This window comes from Heterodontus francisci, chromosome 31 (assembly GCF_036365525.1).
Source record: "Heterodontus francisci isolate sHetFra1 chromosome 31, sHetFra1.hap1, whole genome shotgun sequence".
Lineage (NCBI taxonomy): Eukaryota > Metazoa > Chordata > Chondrichthyes > Heterodontiformes > Heterodontidae > Heterodontus > Heterodontus francisci.
The window spans coordinates 45798261-45818520 of NC_090401.1; the positions used below are offsets into that span (position 1 = coordinate 45798261).

Below are 20260 nucleotides of genomic sequence, written 5' to 3' on the forward strand. Positions count from 1 at the left end.
GCAACTGGTCATCGTGGTAGTGCACACCAGTCCGCAGGATGTGTCGCCATTTCCCTCTTTTACCTGATAGTGACTTCCAGGTGCAATAGTCGACATTTAGGGCCTCAATGTCATGCTGGCAAGCATCCTTGAAGCAGAGCTTTGTGCGCCCACTGGTTGTCTGGCCCTGGCTACCTCACCATACAGAAGGTTCTTGGGTATTCAACTGTCTTTCATCCTATGGACATGTCCAATCACCGAAGCCACCTGTTTGATTAGTGCCAACACTTTCGGGAGCTCTGCCTTTGAGGATTTGAGCTGCATTTGTGATTTTGCCCTGCCAGGATATACCCACAATGCGTCGCAGACAGTGAAGATGGAAATTATTGAGCCTCAGGATTAACACCAGGAGTTTACATGCACTACCAACATGTAAAAATGAGCTCTTAGACTCCAGAATTGGCCATAACTTCAAAACAAATGGGCAGCTCAAGATTTGTCAACAAAACTAGTAGAAAGTAGACAAGGAAATGGGAAGCTGAAACATACAATCACCTAAGATACATCAAGATTCATTACAAAATGAGACACCAGTGAAATATCTGTCCTCAGCATGGCTCGATTCCATTAGTAGCACTCTTGTACCTGATCAGAAAAACATGAGCTCAAGACTCACTCAAGGTTTAAGCAGATGATCCAAGATGCCCATCCAGTGCAGTGTTGCATTGTTGGAGATGCCAGATCTCAGATTAGACATTAAAGTAAGGTCACATGTTCCTGCCCATTTGGACTTAAAATCCCATGTTAGCATGTGACAAGCAGGTGTTTGCTGGTAACATGGCCAGTGTTCCTCCCTCAACCAGTAAATATACTGGACTCATTTGCCCTTTGTGAGATCTTGCAGTGTGTAAATTGGCTGCCGGCTCAGCATGCAAAAGTGAATTCACTTCAAAAGTAATTTGTTGTGAAGCACAGACATCCTGGTGAAATGTATAGATGCCACATAAATAGTATTGTTGCCAATTGGTATAGTCAACCCATCAAGGATCTAATTTTGAAGTATGATTGCTGTATATTAATTTGGTAAATGGAAATGTTTTTCTGCAGGTTATAAAGAAAGCCCCAAGCTCTCCCCGTGGCAAAGTAAATAAACGGTTTGATCCCATTAGTGTCTCTCATTCAGGGGCGTGATAATTCATCTTACAAGTCCTTCCTGTGGGAAATCAGCTACACTAATCCCAAACACTAACACTGGCAAGTACATGTATGGATGCCAAAAGAAAATTCAGGCTCAGTTGTGATGCCTGTCAACAACAACCTGCATTATATAGTGCCTTTAATATAAAGCTTGGTTAAAGAGGTAGGTTTTAAGAAGTGGTTTAAAAGTGGAGAGAGAGTTGGACAGGAGAACAGCCTGTCATCACACAATGTCAAGGTTCACAAATGAAAAATGGCCAAGTACCTGAATGTATGATTGGAAGTGCAATCCTACAAGGGGTCAACACTTCCAAGAGAGGAAGGGAAAAGCTGGATTGATAAGAAAACAGGCCCCATTTCTAAATCTTACATTGGCATTTGTACCTAGGCTGCTTCTCACCTTAACAGAAAATTAGGTTCCCAATCTCAGCTATGTAACTGTGGAACTGAGGCAAGGTTGTGGATGAAATGTTGAGAAAGGAAAAAGGCAAGAACAGAACAGATCTATGTGCAACACCTCCCAGCAACAAATCCAGGAATGGTGGCAACACCCACAGACAGTTTAAATCTTTCCACTCTGGATTCGAGCGCACATGGCAGTTGCAAAAAAACCCCTGAAAATTTCTGTTCTAATTTGTCCTAACAAATTCCCACCTGAGGAAACCTGCTCCAAAACAAATTAAATTCACCATTCATGCTAAAGCATTGCCAATTTTATACTGCAAGAACATAGAACTCCCCCTCCTCCCATCACAGCCTCCAGTGTTTCATATTGCAAAACCGATCGAACATTATCCATCTCCCCACCACCGCATGAATTGCTAATAAAATTCTCGCACACTCACCTGCCTGGTCTGAGTGCTCAAATAAGGCTCAAAGTCATCGTCGTTTAGTGCATCCTTTTGATGAACTGCTCCATTCTGCACTATAATAAAATTGGGGGGGAAAAAGACTGAATGAAAACTGGAATTCTTATTAGGTCATTAACAGCAGTTGTCTTCCAGTAGCAGACTGGAGAGCACTGTTCGCCTCAAAGGCTATATGAACATTGGATCTGTTAATACAATAGAATCATGAATTGAAATAGAATCAGGTGAAGACTAAAACCTAACACATTTCTGTCTTGCTCCCTCTCCAATTGTATTCTTTCCTGAAGTCATATGCCTGCAACTGTCAGCAACTAGGGAATCATCAGACAAATTCACTCCAATCCTTAAGGCACCTACTCCTGCACTTCCAACCAAGAGTCTGGTCAGCATGACTCACTTGCTCACCATGCAGTGTATTTACTCAGTAGGCCAGACAAGCACATGGTGCAACTGTTCAAAGATACGGCATTCCTGCCAAGATAACAAACTCAAGACCTATGTATAGCAGCTTGGCTTTCCGATCACATGTTTTCATAACTGGGCACAACTTGAATTACAAAACCCAAGCATCTTCCCATAATAAATGCAATATACAGGTTGCAGTAAAATAAAGGGTGCTATTATATAGACACCTTTACAGCTAATTGCAAACTCCAAAAAAGAAAATGCAATAAGTAAAGTAGAACTATTTACTGCTCCAGCTGATAAATGCACTGCCTTGTGTGGTGCTTCGCCAGACTTCCGAAATCTGGTTTAAATTACCCAATCTGTGCCAGAATGCAAGTAAGAGGTTAGACAATTTGCTTCAGCAGCCCTGGGCCACGAAGTGTCAAATTAGTCAAGGTAATTGCCCCAATCACTACCCAATGACCCCTGCTGGACAAGCGCACAACTTTGGGCATCAGCCATGAAACAGGATCTGACCCAGTTTTCATGGTTCTCCCAGTTGAACAGCATGCCAACACAATATCTAGTGGTGGCCAATTGTACCCCAGTGGGAGACAGCATCTTAAGAGTAGCGGAAATTTTTTGTTGGGGGTGGGGCAGTGGGGAAGAGGGAGGAGAAACTAAACTGGAAATTAATTTAAAAAGTTTAGTTCAGACATTTCAAGACATACCCAGCTATACCGCATTATTAACTCAGCAACCCATTATTTTAATTAGGAATGGTAAATTATTCCTTTTATTAAAAATAAACCAATGGCTCCAGAAAGCCCTGTAACAAACAGAATGTGATATGCCCCACATGCTTTTATGAACATAGATGTAGACCAACAGAAACAGTTGTGAATCTGCTAACCATGTGTTTATAGTTCAGACAGCAAAACTAGCAGAGAAGCCAGAAGGATTTTTCCATAGACTGGATACCAGAGACCATATTAATTTACAAGACACAAGTTTAAGAATGTAGCATGATCATTCTAACAGGCCTTTACTTTAATTCACTACAAGAATTGTGGCCATGAGACTCACCTCTACATTAATAGCTTCCTCAGATACTACGCATATTTAAACTGCGTGATTGAGGCTTGTGACCGGTTAGCATTTTGGTACAGCAAAACAGACAAGCAAAAGACGGATGCTTTTGGAATGGCCTCACAGAAAGTGAATGTTGTAATTTGTCTGGGAGGTCAGGGCGATTTAACACTTAGGTAATGAATTTATGATGGGCAGGGGACACATGCTGTACAGAAGATGATTACTTCTCAAGCGAGTAACCAACAGCAGGGAAACTTTTGGGAGTTATACATCTATGATTAATAAGGTCAGCATTATAACTGTAAACGCATTTGCACAGAGTTTTTTCCCCCCCAGAGATGCATCAAAATAGGTTACACCTCAAACTATAAGCTTGCTCCAAATGAATGAGCATTGACAAGTCTGTGGTTCCTTGCTAATAATAAAGGACGTGAAGACAAAAGCTGAGAGGGAAGACTTTTAACAGCAGTAGAAACAAAGGATGGGCAGTTCCAAGACTTGGTAGAGGAAAAAAAGGCCACAGCAAGGATCTTTGGCCAGCCTAGTTATTACAAATGTCAAAACTATTCATGAACTCTTTACAACTGAACTCAGATATTTGCAATACAAGTATGGGAAAGAAATGCAGCCAAAAATGTTACATATTTCCAAACAGTTGAAAGTGTTAATGAATTTACAAAATGTACATACAGAAGCAATCCTTTTATTGACAAGTGCACTGTAAAAAAGTTTTGATTGCAAAACAAAGACACTAAACTCATTCAACAAAAATGGTGAAATTTCCTCCCCTCCCCCAATTAAGGGAGTGTCTTGCAAATACTACAATTTGTACAATTCTTTTTATAACTCTCGTCTAGTGTCAAATTCGCATTTTTTGGGAATTGAAAATCGGAACCTCCAAAAGTAAAAATAGTTGCGATCACCAATGCAATTGTCTAGCTTACAAACTGAAATCTATAATAAAGATGGCAATGAAATGCATTAGTCATTCTTCCTGTTCATGGGAAAACGGCTATTTTATATCATAAATCTTTATGAATTAAAAATCAAGTTCTCAGCACCGATTTCCCGCCCACCAAAGAGACAGGAGAGGGAAGGAGGAGGAAAGGGAGAGTTGCGGCGGTTAAAACTATCATACATTGGAAGCTTGGTCCTACTCGAGCCCCAGGCTTTAAGGCCTGTACTTGTTTCCCTTCCTCAAACATACCAGCCTTGTCACAGGTACAGATCTATTAAGACGAATAAATTCTCAAATAAAGTCTCCCCCCCAACACACACCCCAATAGCCAAGCCACAATTTTAAAATAAAGTACACAGAACAGCCTAAGGCTGCAGACAGCCGGGCGGAGAAGATCGTGATTTCTTACCCTTATTTCCTTGGCCTTTCGGTCTCTGCGCCAGTCGGTTTCCGGGGGGGGGGGGGGGGGGGTAAAGAGAGAGAGAGAGAAAAAAAACATTAATCTCTTGCCAAGGCTGCGGCCTAAACCCCTCCGTGCAAAACGGCCAGCGGAAAATCCACAAACCCCGGCACGATTTAACGGATGAACAGGGTAGGTTTTATACAACTGATAACCTTACCTGATCCAAGACGCTGGTGGCCGACATTTCTTCATGAACCGAGGCCGGGGGATGGGGAGGGGGAGGGGGGAAGAGTAGGTACGCGGGTCCCGAGGCTGAGAGCTGGGCTCCAGCGGCCTGCACAACGCGCTGACTGAGGAGGGTGCGGGAGGGCGCCGCGCGGGTTAGAATTTTTTTTCCCCTGACCGACCGAGCGGGCTGGCGGGCGGACGGACGGAGTCCCGGTGGGTCGATCCGCGGTGCCGCCGGGGATTTTCTCCCCTCAACTTGTATGGCGACTCGTCGCTCGCTTCTGGCCGTCTCGCCGCCGCTCTGCTCTGTTCTGTTCCGTTTCGCTCTTCGCTCTCCCTCCCTCACACAATGGCGGAGCGGCTCACATGGGCCGCAGCGGAAACCCAACTCATCCCACACCCACCCCGCAGAGCCGAACAACTAAAACTCCCGCGCTCCTCCTGCCGCAGCGCCACCTCCCGTCCGGGAGGACTCCTTCAGGCTTGCTTTTCCTAAACTGCTTCCAGTATTTCCCAAAGGGGAATTAATACAGAAGGAGGCCGTTCGGCCCATCATACCTGTGCCGACTCTTTGAACAGAAGATGCTCAGCTGGTCAGGGAGCATCTGTGGAGTGAGAAACAGAGTTATATTTCAGGTCGATGACATTTCATCAGAAAGAGCCGTATAGTCCCAATCCCTCCCCCCCACACTCTGCCCTTTCCCCATGGCCCAACAAAGTTCTTCCCTTTCTAAGTTACTATTGAATCTGCTTCCATCACCCTTTCAGCCAGTGCATTCCAGATCTCAACAACTCGCTGCGTGAAAACAAATCTGCTCATCTCCCTCTGGTTCTTTTGCCAATTAACCTAATTCTGAGGCCTTTGGTTATCCATCCTGACGCTAGTGGAAAGTTTTCCTTATTTACTCTATTAAAACCATTCATAATTTTGAACATCTCTATCACATTTCCCTTTTACTTTCTCTGCTGTAAGAATAGTCCGAGCTTCTCCAGTCTCTCCACATAATTCAAGTCACTCATCCTTGGTACCATTACATAAGAACTTAAGAAATAGGAGCAAGAGTAGGCCATTCAGCCCCTCAAGCCTGCCCTGCCATTCAATAAGATCATGGCTTATCTTTCCCAGTCCTCAACTTCTCTTTCGGGCCTGCTCTGCCTAACCCTCGATTCCCCGAGATTTCAAAAATCTATCTACCTCCTCCTTAAATACATTTAGTGACCTAGCCTCCACAACTCTCTGAGGCAGAGAATTCCAGAGATTCACCACCTTCTGAGAGGAGAAATTCCTTTGCATCTCAGTTTTAAATGTGTGTCCCCTTATCCTGTAATTATGTCCCCTAGTTCGAGATTCCCCCACTAGTGGGAACATCTTCTCAACATCTACCCTGTCGAGCCCCCTTAAAATCTTACATGTTTCTATAAGATCACCTCATTCTTCCGAACTCCAATGAGTAAAGGCCTAACCTGTTTAGCCGTTCTTGATAAGACAGCCCCTTCATCCCAGAAATCAGCCCAGTGAACCTTTTCTGAACTGCCTCCAATGCTAGTATATCCTTCTTTAAATACGGGGTCAAAAACTGTACGCAGTACCCCAGGTGTGGCCTCACCAACACCTTATGCAGTTGTAACAGGACTTCCCTATTTTTAAACTCTAACCCCCTAGCAATAAAAGCCAAAATTCCATTTGCCTTCCTAATTACTTGCTGCACCTGCATGTGAACCTTTTGTGTTTCATGCGCAAGAACACCCAGATCCCTCTGCACTGCAGTATTTTGTAGTCTTTCTCCATCTAAATAATAATCTGCCTTTTTATTCTTCCTACCAAAGTGGATTACCTCACACTTTCCCACATTGAACACCATCTGCCAAATTCTTGCCCACTCACTTTATCTATATCCCTTTGCAGATTCTTTGTGTCCTCATCACAACATGCCTTCCCACCTATTTTTGTATCGTCAGCAAATTTTGATACACTACACTCTGTCCCTTCCTCTAAGTCATTAATGTAGATAGTAAATAGCTGAGGCCCTAGGACCGATCCTTGTGGCACCCCACTAGTTACGGCTTTCCAACCTGAAAAAGACCCATTGATCCCGACTCTCTGCCTTCTGTGTGTTAGCCAATCCTCAATCCATGCCAACACATTACCCCCAATACCCTGAGCTCCTATTTTGTGCAATAACCTTTTATGTGGCACCTTATCAAACGCCTTCTGAAAATCCAAATACACAACATCTACTGGTTCACCTTTATCCACTCTGCTTGTTATATCCTCAAAGAACTCTAACAAATTTGTCAAACATGATTTCCCTTTCAGAAAACCATGTTGACTCTGTTTGATTGCATTATGTTTTTCTAAATGTCCTGCTATTTCTTCCTTAATAATCGACTCAAGCATTTTCCCAATGACTGATGTTAAGCTAACTGGTCTATAGTTTCCTGCTTTCTGTCTCCCTCCTTTCTTGAATACCATTCCAGTAAACCTCTTCTACATGCTCTGCAAGGTCTTAAAGAACTAAATACTATACTCCAGATAAGGTCAGTGTTTTATAAAGGTTTAGCACAACTATTCCTTTATTTAAAAAGCCAAAGATTCTTATGCTTTTTTAAGAGTCTTCTCAACTTGTCCTGCCGCCTGCAAAGATTTGTATACATATATACCCAGGTCTCCTTATTCATGCACCCCCTTTAAAATTGTACCAGTTAGTTCATATTGCCTTTCCTTATTCTTTCTACCTTCATAAGCTTCTGTGTTAAGTTTCATCTTCCTGTGACTAGCCATTTTACCATTGTGTCTATGTCCCCCTGATGTTGGTTACTAGCCTGGTCATTATTTACTATGATTAGATTTTTTTTTAGATTAGAGATACAGCACTGAAACAGGCCCTTCGGCCCACCGAGTCTGTGCCGACCATCAACCACCCATTTATACTAATCCTACACTAATCCCATATTCCTACCAAACATCCCCACCTGTCCCTATATTTCCCTACCACCTACCTATACTAGTGACAATTTACAATGGCCAATTTACCTACCAACCTGCAAGTCTTTTGGCTTGTGGGAGGAAACCGGAGCACCCGGAGAAAACCCACGCAGACACAGGGAGAACTTGCAAACTCCACACAGGCAGTACCCAGAATCGAACCCGGGTCCCTGGAGCTGTGAGGCTGCAGTGCTAACCACTGCGCCACTATGCCGCCCTATGTTTTGTATCATCTGAAAACTTTGAAAATATGCCCTGTATACCCAGGTCCAAGTCACTAATATATTTCAAAAGAGCAGTGTCCATAATACTGGTCCTTGGGGAACATCACTGGCTATGTCCCTCCAGTCTGAAAAACAACTGTCCACCAGTACTCTGTTTTCTCTCCTTGCTAATTTTGTATCCATGCTGGCACTGTCCCTCTTTAATCCCATGGGTTTAAAATTTTCCAACACGTTTATTATGTGGTACTTTGTCAAATACCTTTTGAAAGTCCATATACACATCAACTGCAATACGCCATCAACCCTCTTCATTACTTCAAGTTAATTGATGATGAAATTAGACAAACACAAAACAAATCTGTCCTGACTTTAATTTACTCATTAGCCACCCTTCAGGATTGCTGACAGCACAACGTGTACAGTATTTTGTAAAGGGGAATTAGGTATATTATGCCCCTTTTCACCTCCTCCCTCCCCACTCTCCAGGGCCCCAAACAGTCCTTCCAGGTGAAACAGCAATTTATTTGTACTTCTTTAATTTAGTACACTGTATTCACTTCTCACAATGTGGTCTGCTCTACAATGGAGAGATCAGATATAAAGTGGGTTACCCCTTTGTGGAATACCTCTGTTCAGTCCACAGGCATGACCCTGAGCTTCTGGTTGCTTTGCATTTTAATTCTCCACCTCACTCCCACTCTGACCTCGACCTCCTGCACTACGCCAATAAAGCTCAAAGAAGATCAAAGAACAGCACCTCATCTTTTGATTAGGGTCTTTACAGCCTTTCAGTCTCAATATTGAGTTCAACAATTTCAAATCATAACCACTGCTCCTATTTTTTCAAATGATGGTAATGATTCTACTGTTACCATTTACACCTCCTCACGACTCAACTTTTGTTTCTTTATGTGTCCCACTACCACCCCCTTTTCACCCTGCATCATCATTCGTTTTGTCATTTAATCACTCCTACCTTCCATCCTATCTCAGACGTTCCCTTTTGTTCTTTCCTCCCCTACCCACTTTCCCGGTCTTGTTTAAAACGTGGCACATCTCTAACTTTTGCCAGTTCTATCATAGAAAGTTTAAGGCACAGAAAGAGGCCACTTGGCCCATCGTGTCGTGCCAGCTGAAAAACGATCCACCTGTTCTAATCCCACCTTCCAGCATACGGTCCATGGTCCTGCAGATTACGGCACTTGAGGTGCATATCCAGACTCCTTTTGAATGAGTTGAGAGTTTCTGCCTCAACTACCCTTTCAGGCAGTGAGTTCTAGACCCCCACCACCCTCTGGATGAAAAAAGATTTCCTCAACTCCTCTCTAATTTTTCTACCAATCACTTTAAATCTATGGCCCCTAGTCACTGACCTCCCTGCTAAGGTAAATCTGTCCTTCCCCTGCACTCTATCCAGGCCCCTCAAAATTTTATACATTTCAATCAAACCTCCCCTCAGCCTTCTCTGTTCCAAGGAGAACAACCCCAGCCTATCCAATCTTTCCTCATAGCTGCATTTTTCCAGTCCTGGCAACATCCTCGTAAATCTCCTCTGCACCCTCTCCAGTGCAATTACATGATTTCTGATGAAACGTCATCAGTCTGAAACACTATTTTTCTCTCTCTCCGCAGATGCTGCCTGACTTGCTGAGTATTTCCAACACGTTCTATTTTTATTAAATATTGCCCCTTTACCTTCAAAAAAGAATTGGATATACAGATGAAAAGGCAAGATTTTTAGGGTTATGGAGAAAGAGTGGAGGGTTGAGGTGGTGTGGCACTAATTGGATAACTGTCAAAGCACCAGCACAGGTACATTGGGCCAAATGGCTGCATTTGTGCTCAAACATTCTGTGATTACTTACCACATCCATTGACGAACTCCATGTATGAAAATATGAATATAATAGGCTGGAAAAGATCCACTGATCAATCTAGCCTGCCCCATTTGGGTGCTAGCGTCCGGAAATTTACCCACAGACGAATGGGAGAAATTGGAAGTGGGAAGCCGAATTGTTCCCAATCAAAAAGAGCAAATTTCAATATAGGTTTTTTTGTGGTTGTGCGTGATTGGAAACTAACATGTCTGCAACTGAAGCTAGTAGTTCTCCAAGCCAGGGTGAAGTAACTTGGGATAAGTTAAAAGCATTGTCTATGAAGCAGCTGAGAAAAATGGCTGAGCAGTGTGGCATCACTGTATGTGGCAAGGCTAGGAAGTCTGAACTCCTAAAGCTAGTGGCCCACCATTTTTCCCTTGAATCTGAAGTAGTAGAAACAAGCTCAGAAGCAGAATCCGACAGGGTACTGTGAACAAAGATACAATTGGAATAGAGGAAACTTAAATTAGAAGAAAGAGGAAAAGAGAGAGAGGCAGGAGAGGGAGAAAGAGAAAGCCTTCCAAAAGGAACATGAAGAAAATGAAAGGCAGGAGAGAGAGAGAGAAAGAATATTCCAGAAAGAATCCGAAGAGAGCGAACTGAAGCGGCTTGAGTAAACTAGGGGGCGACAGAGTAACCCTGGTGAAAGCATGGCTGATATGGAGGAGCAGAATGCAGGGCTGGGTACGAGATTGCTAAAACTTGCTCAATTAATTCCAAAATTCAATGAGGAAGATGTGGAAGCATTTTTCGTGCCTTTTGAGAAATTGGCAAAGCAGCTGAAATGGCCAGCTGAGACCTTGTCTCTTTTAATGCAAAGCAAGCTAACCGGAAAAGCCCATGAGGTTTATTATTTGTTGCAAGATGAGAGTTCACCAAATTATGAACTGACCAAAAACGCTACCCTCGGGTCATATGAATTAGTACCCAAAGCCTATCGCCAAAAGTTCAGAACCCTCAAAAAGTAAGCCAATCAAATTTATCTGGAGTTTGAAAGAGGTAAGCAGCTGGCTTTTGACCACTGGCTGAGGGCTTTAAAAATCCAGCTCAGCTATGAGACTGTCAGGAGAAGTAACCCTGTTAGAGGAATTTAAAAACTCTCTTCCATTCTCAATAAAGACCCACGTCGAGGAGCAGCAGGTTCTGGGAGCCCGGTAAGCGGCCATTCTCTCCGATGTGTTTGCTTTAATTTATAAGTCGGTTTCCCAGGGGAGAACCTTTCCTAAGCACCCCCACAAATCTGAAAAGGACGAAGGGTGGGAAGGTGATATCTGCCCAGGCAGTCCTGGAAGAGAAAGGAAATCAGGAGACACAAGGGGACCCCCTCCAGCCAAAGAGGAAGGTGCTGTGAGCAAGAATGAGACCCGGAGACCTGTGTGCTTCCATTGTAATAAGGCAGGGCATTTAAGAGCTGACTGCTGGAAACTAAAGGGAAAACTGGTAGGGTTAATCAGGGTACACCCGCTCAGTGAAGACAGGACACTAATGGAAAACACAGAACAAGCTGTGGCTTTAACTGCAGTAAGAGTACAACCCAGGAAGCTTACTACGGCCAGTGCAGGAAAAAATAATAGGAAACCTGAAGGTTATCAGGATTGTGTTTAAAGGGAAAGTAACCCCATATCCCTCGAGTGCAGCAAGCAAGCCCATAGTAATTCTCAGGGACACAGGGGCCACCTGATACTTTTTACTGGGAAAAGGCCTGACCTTTCCCCAGAGAGTGCAGTGATCAAAATGGTGGTGAATGGTATTGGAGGGCAGTGTATGCCTGTACCTGTACACCAGGTGCACCTGGAGTGCGACCTAGTTTCGGGACTGGTGACTGTAGGGATTGTCACTAGTTTGCCTGTGGATGGGGTTGACCTGCTCCTAGGTAATGATCTGGCGGGGGTGAAGGTGGTAACCCCCCAGTAGTGAAAGAAAGACCACAGGAGGTCAGAGAAACAGGGCAGTGGCAGGAGACGGTCCCCTGCAGAGTCCCTGAATGTGTAGTGGATCAGGCCATGATCAAATCAGCTACCCCAGAGGAGACTGCATTGGCACTGCAGGCAAATGACCATGAGGCCTGCCTGTCCGAGACTTTCTTTGGAAAGTTAGGGACCCAGGGAATGAATAAAATGGATTTTCCCTAGCTGAGGTTCAGTGAGCCGGCCCAGTATTGCGAGAATTAGCACAGGCTGCCCAGTCTGAAAGTGAAGCAGAGGGAGTCCCTGATTGCTACTCTTTAAAGAATGAGGTACTGATAAGGAAATGGAGTTCTCACAGACGTGAGGGCAAGGAGTGGACAGTGGTTCACCAGTTAGTGGTACCACAAAGGTACCAGGGAGAAATATAAAGAAGGACCCACGAGACTACAGTGGCTGTACATGCTGGTATACGAAAAACCAAAACCCACATAAGACAGCAGTTTGAATGACCAAAACTCCACAAAGATGTGGTGGAGTACTCCAGGAGTTGCCACATGTGTCAGGTTGAGGGGAAACCCCAACCTACAGTGAAACCTGCCTCCCTAAGTCCTGTACTGGTGTTAGGAGGACCCGCCAGCCGATGGCTGGTGAACTGTAAGGGAGCCCCACCGAGAACAAAAGGAGTCAGGCAAGCACACGGCTGGCAAAAGTTTAGAAAGAAAAGAGGAAAAAGTGAACAAGAGGGCAGGTTAAAGGATGTCCGGAAGGAATCCCGGATGAAAACTCCTACTGTCCGGTCAACCGACCCTGAAAAATTTGAAAAGTTAGACTCCACATCTTCCTATGTAAATGCAAACTCTAGAAGAACCCCACCAGAGTTTCTAACAGCATTTACAGGAACCTGCAGACAAAAAGAGACCTTTAGAGAACACAGAAACTGTGAGGGTGATGCCTCACCTAGTCAAAGTGTCACAGGAGAGTGCAGTCAAGTCTGCACAAATACCTGCAAGTAGGTGTGTCCCAGAGAACAAAGGGGAGATTAACAAAAATCCTCCCCCACAATCAGAGGAAAAGGGAACCACCCATCCCCTGAAGTCAAAAGTCTTTGCATGACTCAGAGTTCAGGATTGACCCGCCCACTTTTAACTCTCCTGAGAAAAAAATGGGGAAATTAAAGCAGCCCTGGCACCCCGGAAAAGACCATTCTAATAGCCTTCAAGATTAATGAATGAATGGAATTGAATGCGAGAAATGCATGGTATCTTTCTGTATCTTGCATTTCTCTCAACCCCTGTAATGAAATGCACTTTTATTTTTCAAATCGCATTTCATTCCCCTGGGTGTGGAGGTGTCAGGCAAGCCCCCCACCTGCCAAGAATGAGGGAAATTAATTTCGCCACATGAACATTGATTTTAAACTATTGTTGTTGAAGAAAGAACTTGCTTTAAAAATCAATTGGAGCCCCTGACTGGAAAGATATTTGCTTAGTAACGGACAGTGTTGCAACAAGGGACCCAGTCCTTGCTTCCCCAATACACAGAAGTGGTCAGACCAGTTTGCTCACATGACTAGCTGACTGTTGGAGTTTTTTGAATTTGAACTTCCAACAGGGAGTTTAAAATCAGAGAGCTGTTTTCTCCTGGACTAAGAACACCTCTCTCCTGTCTGCTCTCATCAGCTTCGGAAACCATTGAAAACAGATGAACCCCAAGAGAGAAAAGTCTCCTACAGTGACAAGGTTTAATAAGACTACTGGGCCCCAACGAAAAGCAAGACCACTTACAAGAGGACTACAGTGAGCTCGAAGCACAGTAAACAAGAAACTCTTCTGATATTGCCTCAAACCTCTCCATTTATTTTTTCTTCTGCTCTTTTCTTCCCTATTTGCATGTGTGTATCGCGTGTGCATGCTAGCGTGGGCACGTTGTATATCCGTAAGCGTTAATCGAATTAGAGCTTAAGTTTTAATAAATTTCACTTTTCTTCTCTAAACCTAAGAAAGCCTGTTTTGCTCATTTCTTTGCCTTATAATTGGAAAGTGGTGAACAAGGATTCATCAAAGGGGGAAGCTCAAAACACAGTGTGTTTCAAATTAAACCCTGTTACAATAAGACCAGGTGAAGACAGTAAAAGACCCCTAGATACCTTTCTCACCTGATCATAACACTATACTATGCTTAGTGTATCTCAATACAGATTCTCCCCACCTGCCTGGAGACCAATAATCTCCTGGAGGGGGCAAAAAAACATAAAAACCCAGGCAAATGGGGAGCGGGGGTGAAATAATATGGAAAATACATCTCTGACCACATTAGACAATCACAACTAGTCCACAAGATCACATAGTCCCTTTTCTGGCAACACTTGGGGATGAACGGCATGCACTTTGATTTGGCAGAACAGGGTAAGGGAGATTGCCAGCACTACTGTAGTATTTCTAATGTTTGCAGCCACGGAAAGAGGTCTTGCTCTGTGGTACTATTTGGGGTTCAACATCTCTCTTGGGTTTTTGTAGCATTGTAGTGCAATCTGAGATTTGGTAGCACTGGGGAGAAGGACTGGGGTATATTTGTAGTACCGGCACTATTCTGCCTGCTTAGTTCAGTGATAGCTCTGCTTACTAAACTAGAAGGTTCAGGTGTTAACAATTTGAGCATGCAATCTCAGTCTATGCTTTAATACAGTATTGAGGGAGTGCTGAATTGTTGGTGGTTCTGCCATTGCTATCAGATAAAAAAAGAAATGAAGTTGCATTTATATAGCACATTTATGGCATTAGGACATCCCAAAGCGCTTTACAGCCAATTAATTACTTTTGAAATGTCATCATTGTTGTAATGTTGGAAATGCAGCAACCAATTTGCAAACAGCAAACTCCCACTAGCAACAATTAGATAAATAACTGGATCATTTGTTTCTGAGATGCTGGTTGAGGGATACATATTGGCCAGGACACTGGGGAGAACTCCCCTGCTCTTCTTCAAAATAGTGCCATGGATCTTTTATGTCTGCCTGAGACAGCAGATGGGGCCTCAGCATAACTTGTCATCTGAAAAACAGCACCTCTGATAATGCAGCATTCCCTCAGTACTGCACTGGAGTTTTAGCACAGATTATCTGGATGAGTCTCTGGAGTGGGACCTGAACTTACAGATTCTGAGTCAGATGCAAGAGTATTACCACGGAGCCACAGCTGACACCTTAATGATCCGCTGTTCTAATTTGGAGATAAAGGATCCTGTTGTAGTATTCGCAGAAGAATTTTGCTGGCCAACATTTTGCTTGCACCCAAAACAGATTAACCGGTCATTTAAAGCACCAACTCATGTGGAATATAAACCTGTTGGACTGGATGGCCTGTTTCTGTGCTTTAAATGCAATATAATTTGTTGTTTGTAGGATGTTTCTGTGTGCTGATTACCACATACCCTATATAACAGCAATGGTTATACTTCAAGAAATAATGTATTGGCTTTGAAGTTCTTTGGACACCTTAAGAATGTGAATGGTACTGTATAAATCCATGCTTTTCTACATAGGCAACATAAAATGCAAAGGGCGGAAAGTACAGGGGAGCAATCAGCGTAGAATTGTTGATAACATGGAGAAAGGTTGAAGGCAAGGGGTGACAGAAGAATCATCTATCAGATGCCAATCTTAATTCATGTACTCAATCCAAGGAAAGAAGTATTACAAATGCCTCCTCAAATAGGGACAACGGCTCAATAAAGATTTAACAATTGTTAAGGAGGAAGGAGACATAAATATCTGACATGTGTTTCCTGGAGGAAAGCAAAAGATAATGTTTTTAATTAGGCACTTTTATGTCAAGTAATTTTCCCTTTCCCAGTATAGGTACATCTCACAAAAACATTCCTGGTGCGATTTGGTCTTTTTAATATTTAGGGATCATATTCCATTCATTTACAATTATCCTTACTGGTTTGGTTTAGGGTGACTGACTTAAGTAAAACTAAATATTATAAAACAGAAAATTCTGGAAACAGTCAGCCGGACTGGCAGCATCTCTGGAGAGAGAAACAGAGTTAACGGTTTAGGTCAATGACCTTTCATTGGAATCTTCATTTGCTTTAGTACCTATTTATTACATTGGATTACAGGATTTTCCACTTGGTGTTTAAAGTGTGATAAATGGCATCTGATCCCATACTTATCCATTTTTCTGTGAAAGCTATCAACGGGAGAAATTTGCAGGGCTATGGGCAAGGTACGAGGGAGTGAGACTATAATAAAAACAGAAAGTGCTGGAAATACTCAGGTCTGGCAGCATCAGTGGAGAGGAACAGTTAACGTTTCAGGTCTGTGACCTTTAAGAGTGAGACTAATTGAATAGCTCTTTCAAAGAGCCAGCACAGACACAATGAATTGAATGGCCTCCTACTCTATGATTCTATGGTGTCATTAAGTATTGCCTTTCACTTCTCAATGATGCTGCAATCACTTGGAATTTCTGGAAACCGCAACTTAGAATCAGTCAATACACTAGCTTAAATCATCCCGAACAACTGATTTCACATTACTTGGTTATTTGCAGGATATCGCCAGACATCAACATAAGTAGAATTCTATTTCCCCAAACTTAATACATGTATCATTATTAATTGAAAATAATGCTGAGTTTTCAATCTCTGAAAATTCATCTGGTCCAGTTTTAATTTATTATATGTATCATCACATTTGCACGGCTCTGTGGGTAATCATGACATTATGTTAGAGTAGGATGTCCAAGCCTTTTGCCTTCGTGTAGCACATATAAAGCTTAAATCCTTATTCCCATTATTTTCCACACATCTGAAGTTATTAACAGATCTTGAGTGTTTTGATTAAAAGCAAGACTCGTATTTACATAGAACCTTTCACTATCTCAGGACATCCCAAAGCACTTTACAGCCAATCATTTTTGAAGTGTTGTCACTGTTATGCATGAAATAAGAAGTGTTAATGTAAGAAATGCAGCAGCCAATTTGCACACAGCAATGTCCCACAAATAGCAATGAGATTAATAACCAGATAATCTGTTGTTGGTTGAGATATAAATATTGGCCAGGATACCAGGGAGAATTCCCCTGCTCTTCTTTGAAATAGTGCCTTGGGATCTTGTACATTCACGAGAGGGCAAACAGAGCCTCTGTTTAGTATCTTCATTCAAAGGACAGCACCTCCAACTGTGTAGTGCTCCCTCTGTACTACGTAGGCATCAGCCTGAATTACGTGGTCAGGTTTCTGAAGGAGGACTTGACCCACAACCTTCTGACTCAGAGGCAAAATTGCTATCCCCGAGCCAATGCTGACACCTAAATCCTTATCCACTGATGAAGCAACAATGATTATAACAGCCCCTTCCAAACCTCCATGCCAACAAAATTCAAACAAATAGGACTGAGTTGCAAATGCTTGGAAGTTGCATGTGCGATAACCATAGGTTAGAACACAGTCCACCGTCATGATGTTGGGTAAAGGTACACATTCTAACAACAGCCAGACCTCTGAATTATCAGGGGTTTTTTTTACTTTTAATTTCCCCCCCCCCCCCAATTTTCTCCACTCCTTTCTTGAAGATGTTGGCCTTACGCAAGTACCAGGCTTGAGCCTAGAGTATCAGCAAGTCATTCAATCAAGACAACCATACGCACAATGTGGCAAATGTAATTTCTATCTATCCAAGAAGCATTGGAAGATTTAGGAAAAATGGTCAAAAGCATGGAGGGTAATTAGATTTTTAGATGACTTTCAAAGGCAATGAGAGGGGTGGTGATTAGGGACACACTTCCAGAGAGTATGGCCAACAGGGTTGAAGGTTCCGCCACCAAAGATGAAGCTGAGGAAGAGGGGTACACACAAAAGCCCAGAGTCAGAGGACTGAAGGGCATGGGAAGTAATCGGTAAATGAGAACAAGTAATACACAATGTTCATGCAATTATTCAGTGAAATCATAGGTTATACCAGCAATTAGTTAAAAAGGAACAATTTATCACAACTCGTCTATGCTTTTTTGGGTTCGAGGGATGGACAGCAGTGTATTTTGTGTTGATTAAGGTGAAGAATGTCAATACTGGAGAACAGAACACATTTTCCATTTCTGGGTCAGAAAAATAGCTCAGCCAGGTGCAAACTACTTTAGCCCTGGCCCAACAAGAAGTCTTATCCCAAACCTCAGAAGGCATTTCCTAATGCAACAATGAGTGTTTATCTGTTTCCCAAATTATGCATACCCTTACCAGGACTTTGAAAATCTACAATCAATTGATGGAAAATGAGGGGTAGTTTTTCTCTGGGGCTATCTGCATTCTCCAATTTTGGCTTTTTACACATCACCGATTTCCTTCACCTCTCTCTCCTCCTTTAAAGATTTGCATTTATAGAACACTTTTCACAACTTCAGGCCGTCCCAAAGCACTTTACAGCCAAAGGCGTACTTTTGATGTCAAAATCACAGTTGTAATTTAACACAGTCCTTAAAACTTCTTTTTTTCACCAAGTGTGGGAGGCATGACACTTAAAGCAAAGACAGGATAAGACTCTGGGCTTTGATACCCCAGCAACTGAATAACCTCCTGACACTCATTGCCCAAGGTCCCAAGTAACATGCTGATGGCTGCTGCTAATGGCCAAACAGTCCAACAGGAACAGTCAGAATATTCAAATGAGAATAGGGAAAGAAAAATGCAAGGAAAGCTACAGGTATTTGACGATGAAATATTCATAGCGCAGTGGTTAGCACCGCAGCCTCACAGCTCCAGGGACCCAGGTTCGATTCTGGGTACTGCCTGTGCGGAGTTTGCAAGTTCTCCCTGTGTCTGCGTGGGTTTTCGCCGGGTGCTCCGGTTTCCTCCCACATCCAAAGACCTGCAGGTGATAGGTAAATTGGCCGTTGTAAATTGCCCCTAGTGTAGGTAGGTGATGGGGAATATGGGATTACTGTAGGGTTAGTATAAATGGGTGGTTGTTGGTCGGCACAGACTCAGTGGGCCGAAGGGCCTGTTTCAGTGCTGTATCTCTAAATAAAAAAATAAACTTGCATTTATACTACACCTCTAAAGTAGAAAAACATCCCAAGGAAAGTAATGATAAAAATTTGACACCAAGCCAATGGAGGAGACATTTGGACAGGCAGACAAAATCTTGGTCAAGGTGGTACTTCAAAAAATACTTCATTTTCTGTAAAGCACTTTGGGAGGCTCTGAGATCATGAAAGGATCTATATGAATGCAAGTTTGTTCTCTTTCTTAAGCAATATCTTAAAGGTGAGGTTTGAGCAAAATGACCATGTTATGGTTTTAATATAGTTTTCTAATGCAATGATTATAATAAATTGGGTTTCTACTTTGTACGTGCTGTATGCTTCCAATGTAGCTTGATTCTCACACCTCAGATATTCTCAGGGAATGTTTGGTTTCAATGGAAAAGCCTATATTCACCCCACCTCTCTGGAAAGCTGACCCTTGCTGATATACAGTTCCACAACTGCTCTCTGTTACCATGCCCAATGACCATGTAAGTATTACTTGGCTCGGTGACTCTTACCTTGAGTCAGAAGGCTCCGGATTCAAGTTTCACTGCAGGACTTGAGCACATAACCCAGGCATTACTGAAGAGTGCTGCATTGTTGAAGGTGCTAAATCAAGGCCGTGTGTGATGATTCTGGTGGAAGCAACGATCCCAGAGCAGGGAGTTCTCCTGGTGCCCTGGCCAGCATTCCTCCCTCAACTCACACCAGGAAGAACCGGTTAACTCGTCATTCATCTTATCACTGTTTATGGAAAATTGTTTCAAAAGCAATCAATGACTGCAAAGGGCTTTCATGTGTGAGCTCAGACAGTGACCCCCACAGGCTTGAGACCCAGAAGAGCTAAACAATGTAGCATCACTAAACACCAAAATGGGTAAACTTTCCAGCAAGAGACACTGAATAGCAGCTTTCACTAGCCAAGAGGTGAGAGGGCCAGCTGTAGTGACCCCTACTGTAGTCTCAGCTAATGCCAGCTTATCAGAATTTGAAATCACTTTTGTGTTGAATTAGGTTCTGGTATCCATCTGCCAGCAACAAAATGGTGGTAACGGTAGGGGGATGGGAATTACAAAAATAGAAAAAGTATTTTCAGGTATGACACAGAAATAAAAGCATTTGAA

General features: G+C 43.0%; 1 protein-coding gene across 1 annotated transcript in view; it reads right to left on the reverse strand.

Moving 5' to 3' along the window:
• ythdf2 (YTH N6-methyladenosine RNA binding protein F2) overlaps positions 1-5517 on the reverse strand; it is a 37418-nt gene extending 31901 nt beyond the window's left edge. Inside the window, exons 1-3 of the mRNA XM_068011463.1 lie at positions 5103-5517; positions 4892-4916; positions 2022-2101 (exon numbers count right to left, since the gene is read on the reverse strand). Coding sequence (XP_067867564.1) covers positions 2022-2101; positions 4892-4916; positions 5103-5129 — 132 coding nt within the window. The 5' untranslated portion in view covers positions 5130-5517. The remainder of the gene's footprint in view (positions 1-2021; positions 2102-4891; positions 4917-5102) is intronic.
• Positions 5518-20260: the final 14743 nt, after the last annotated feature.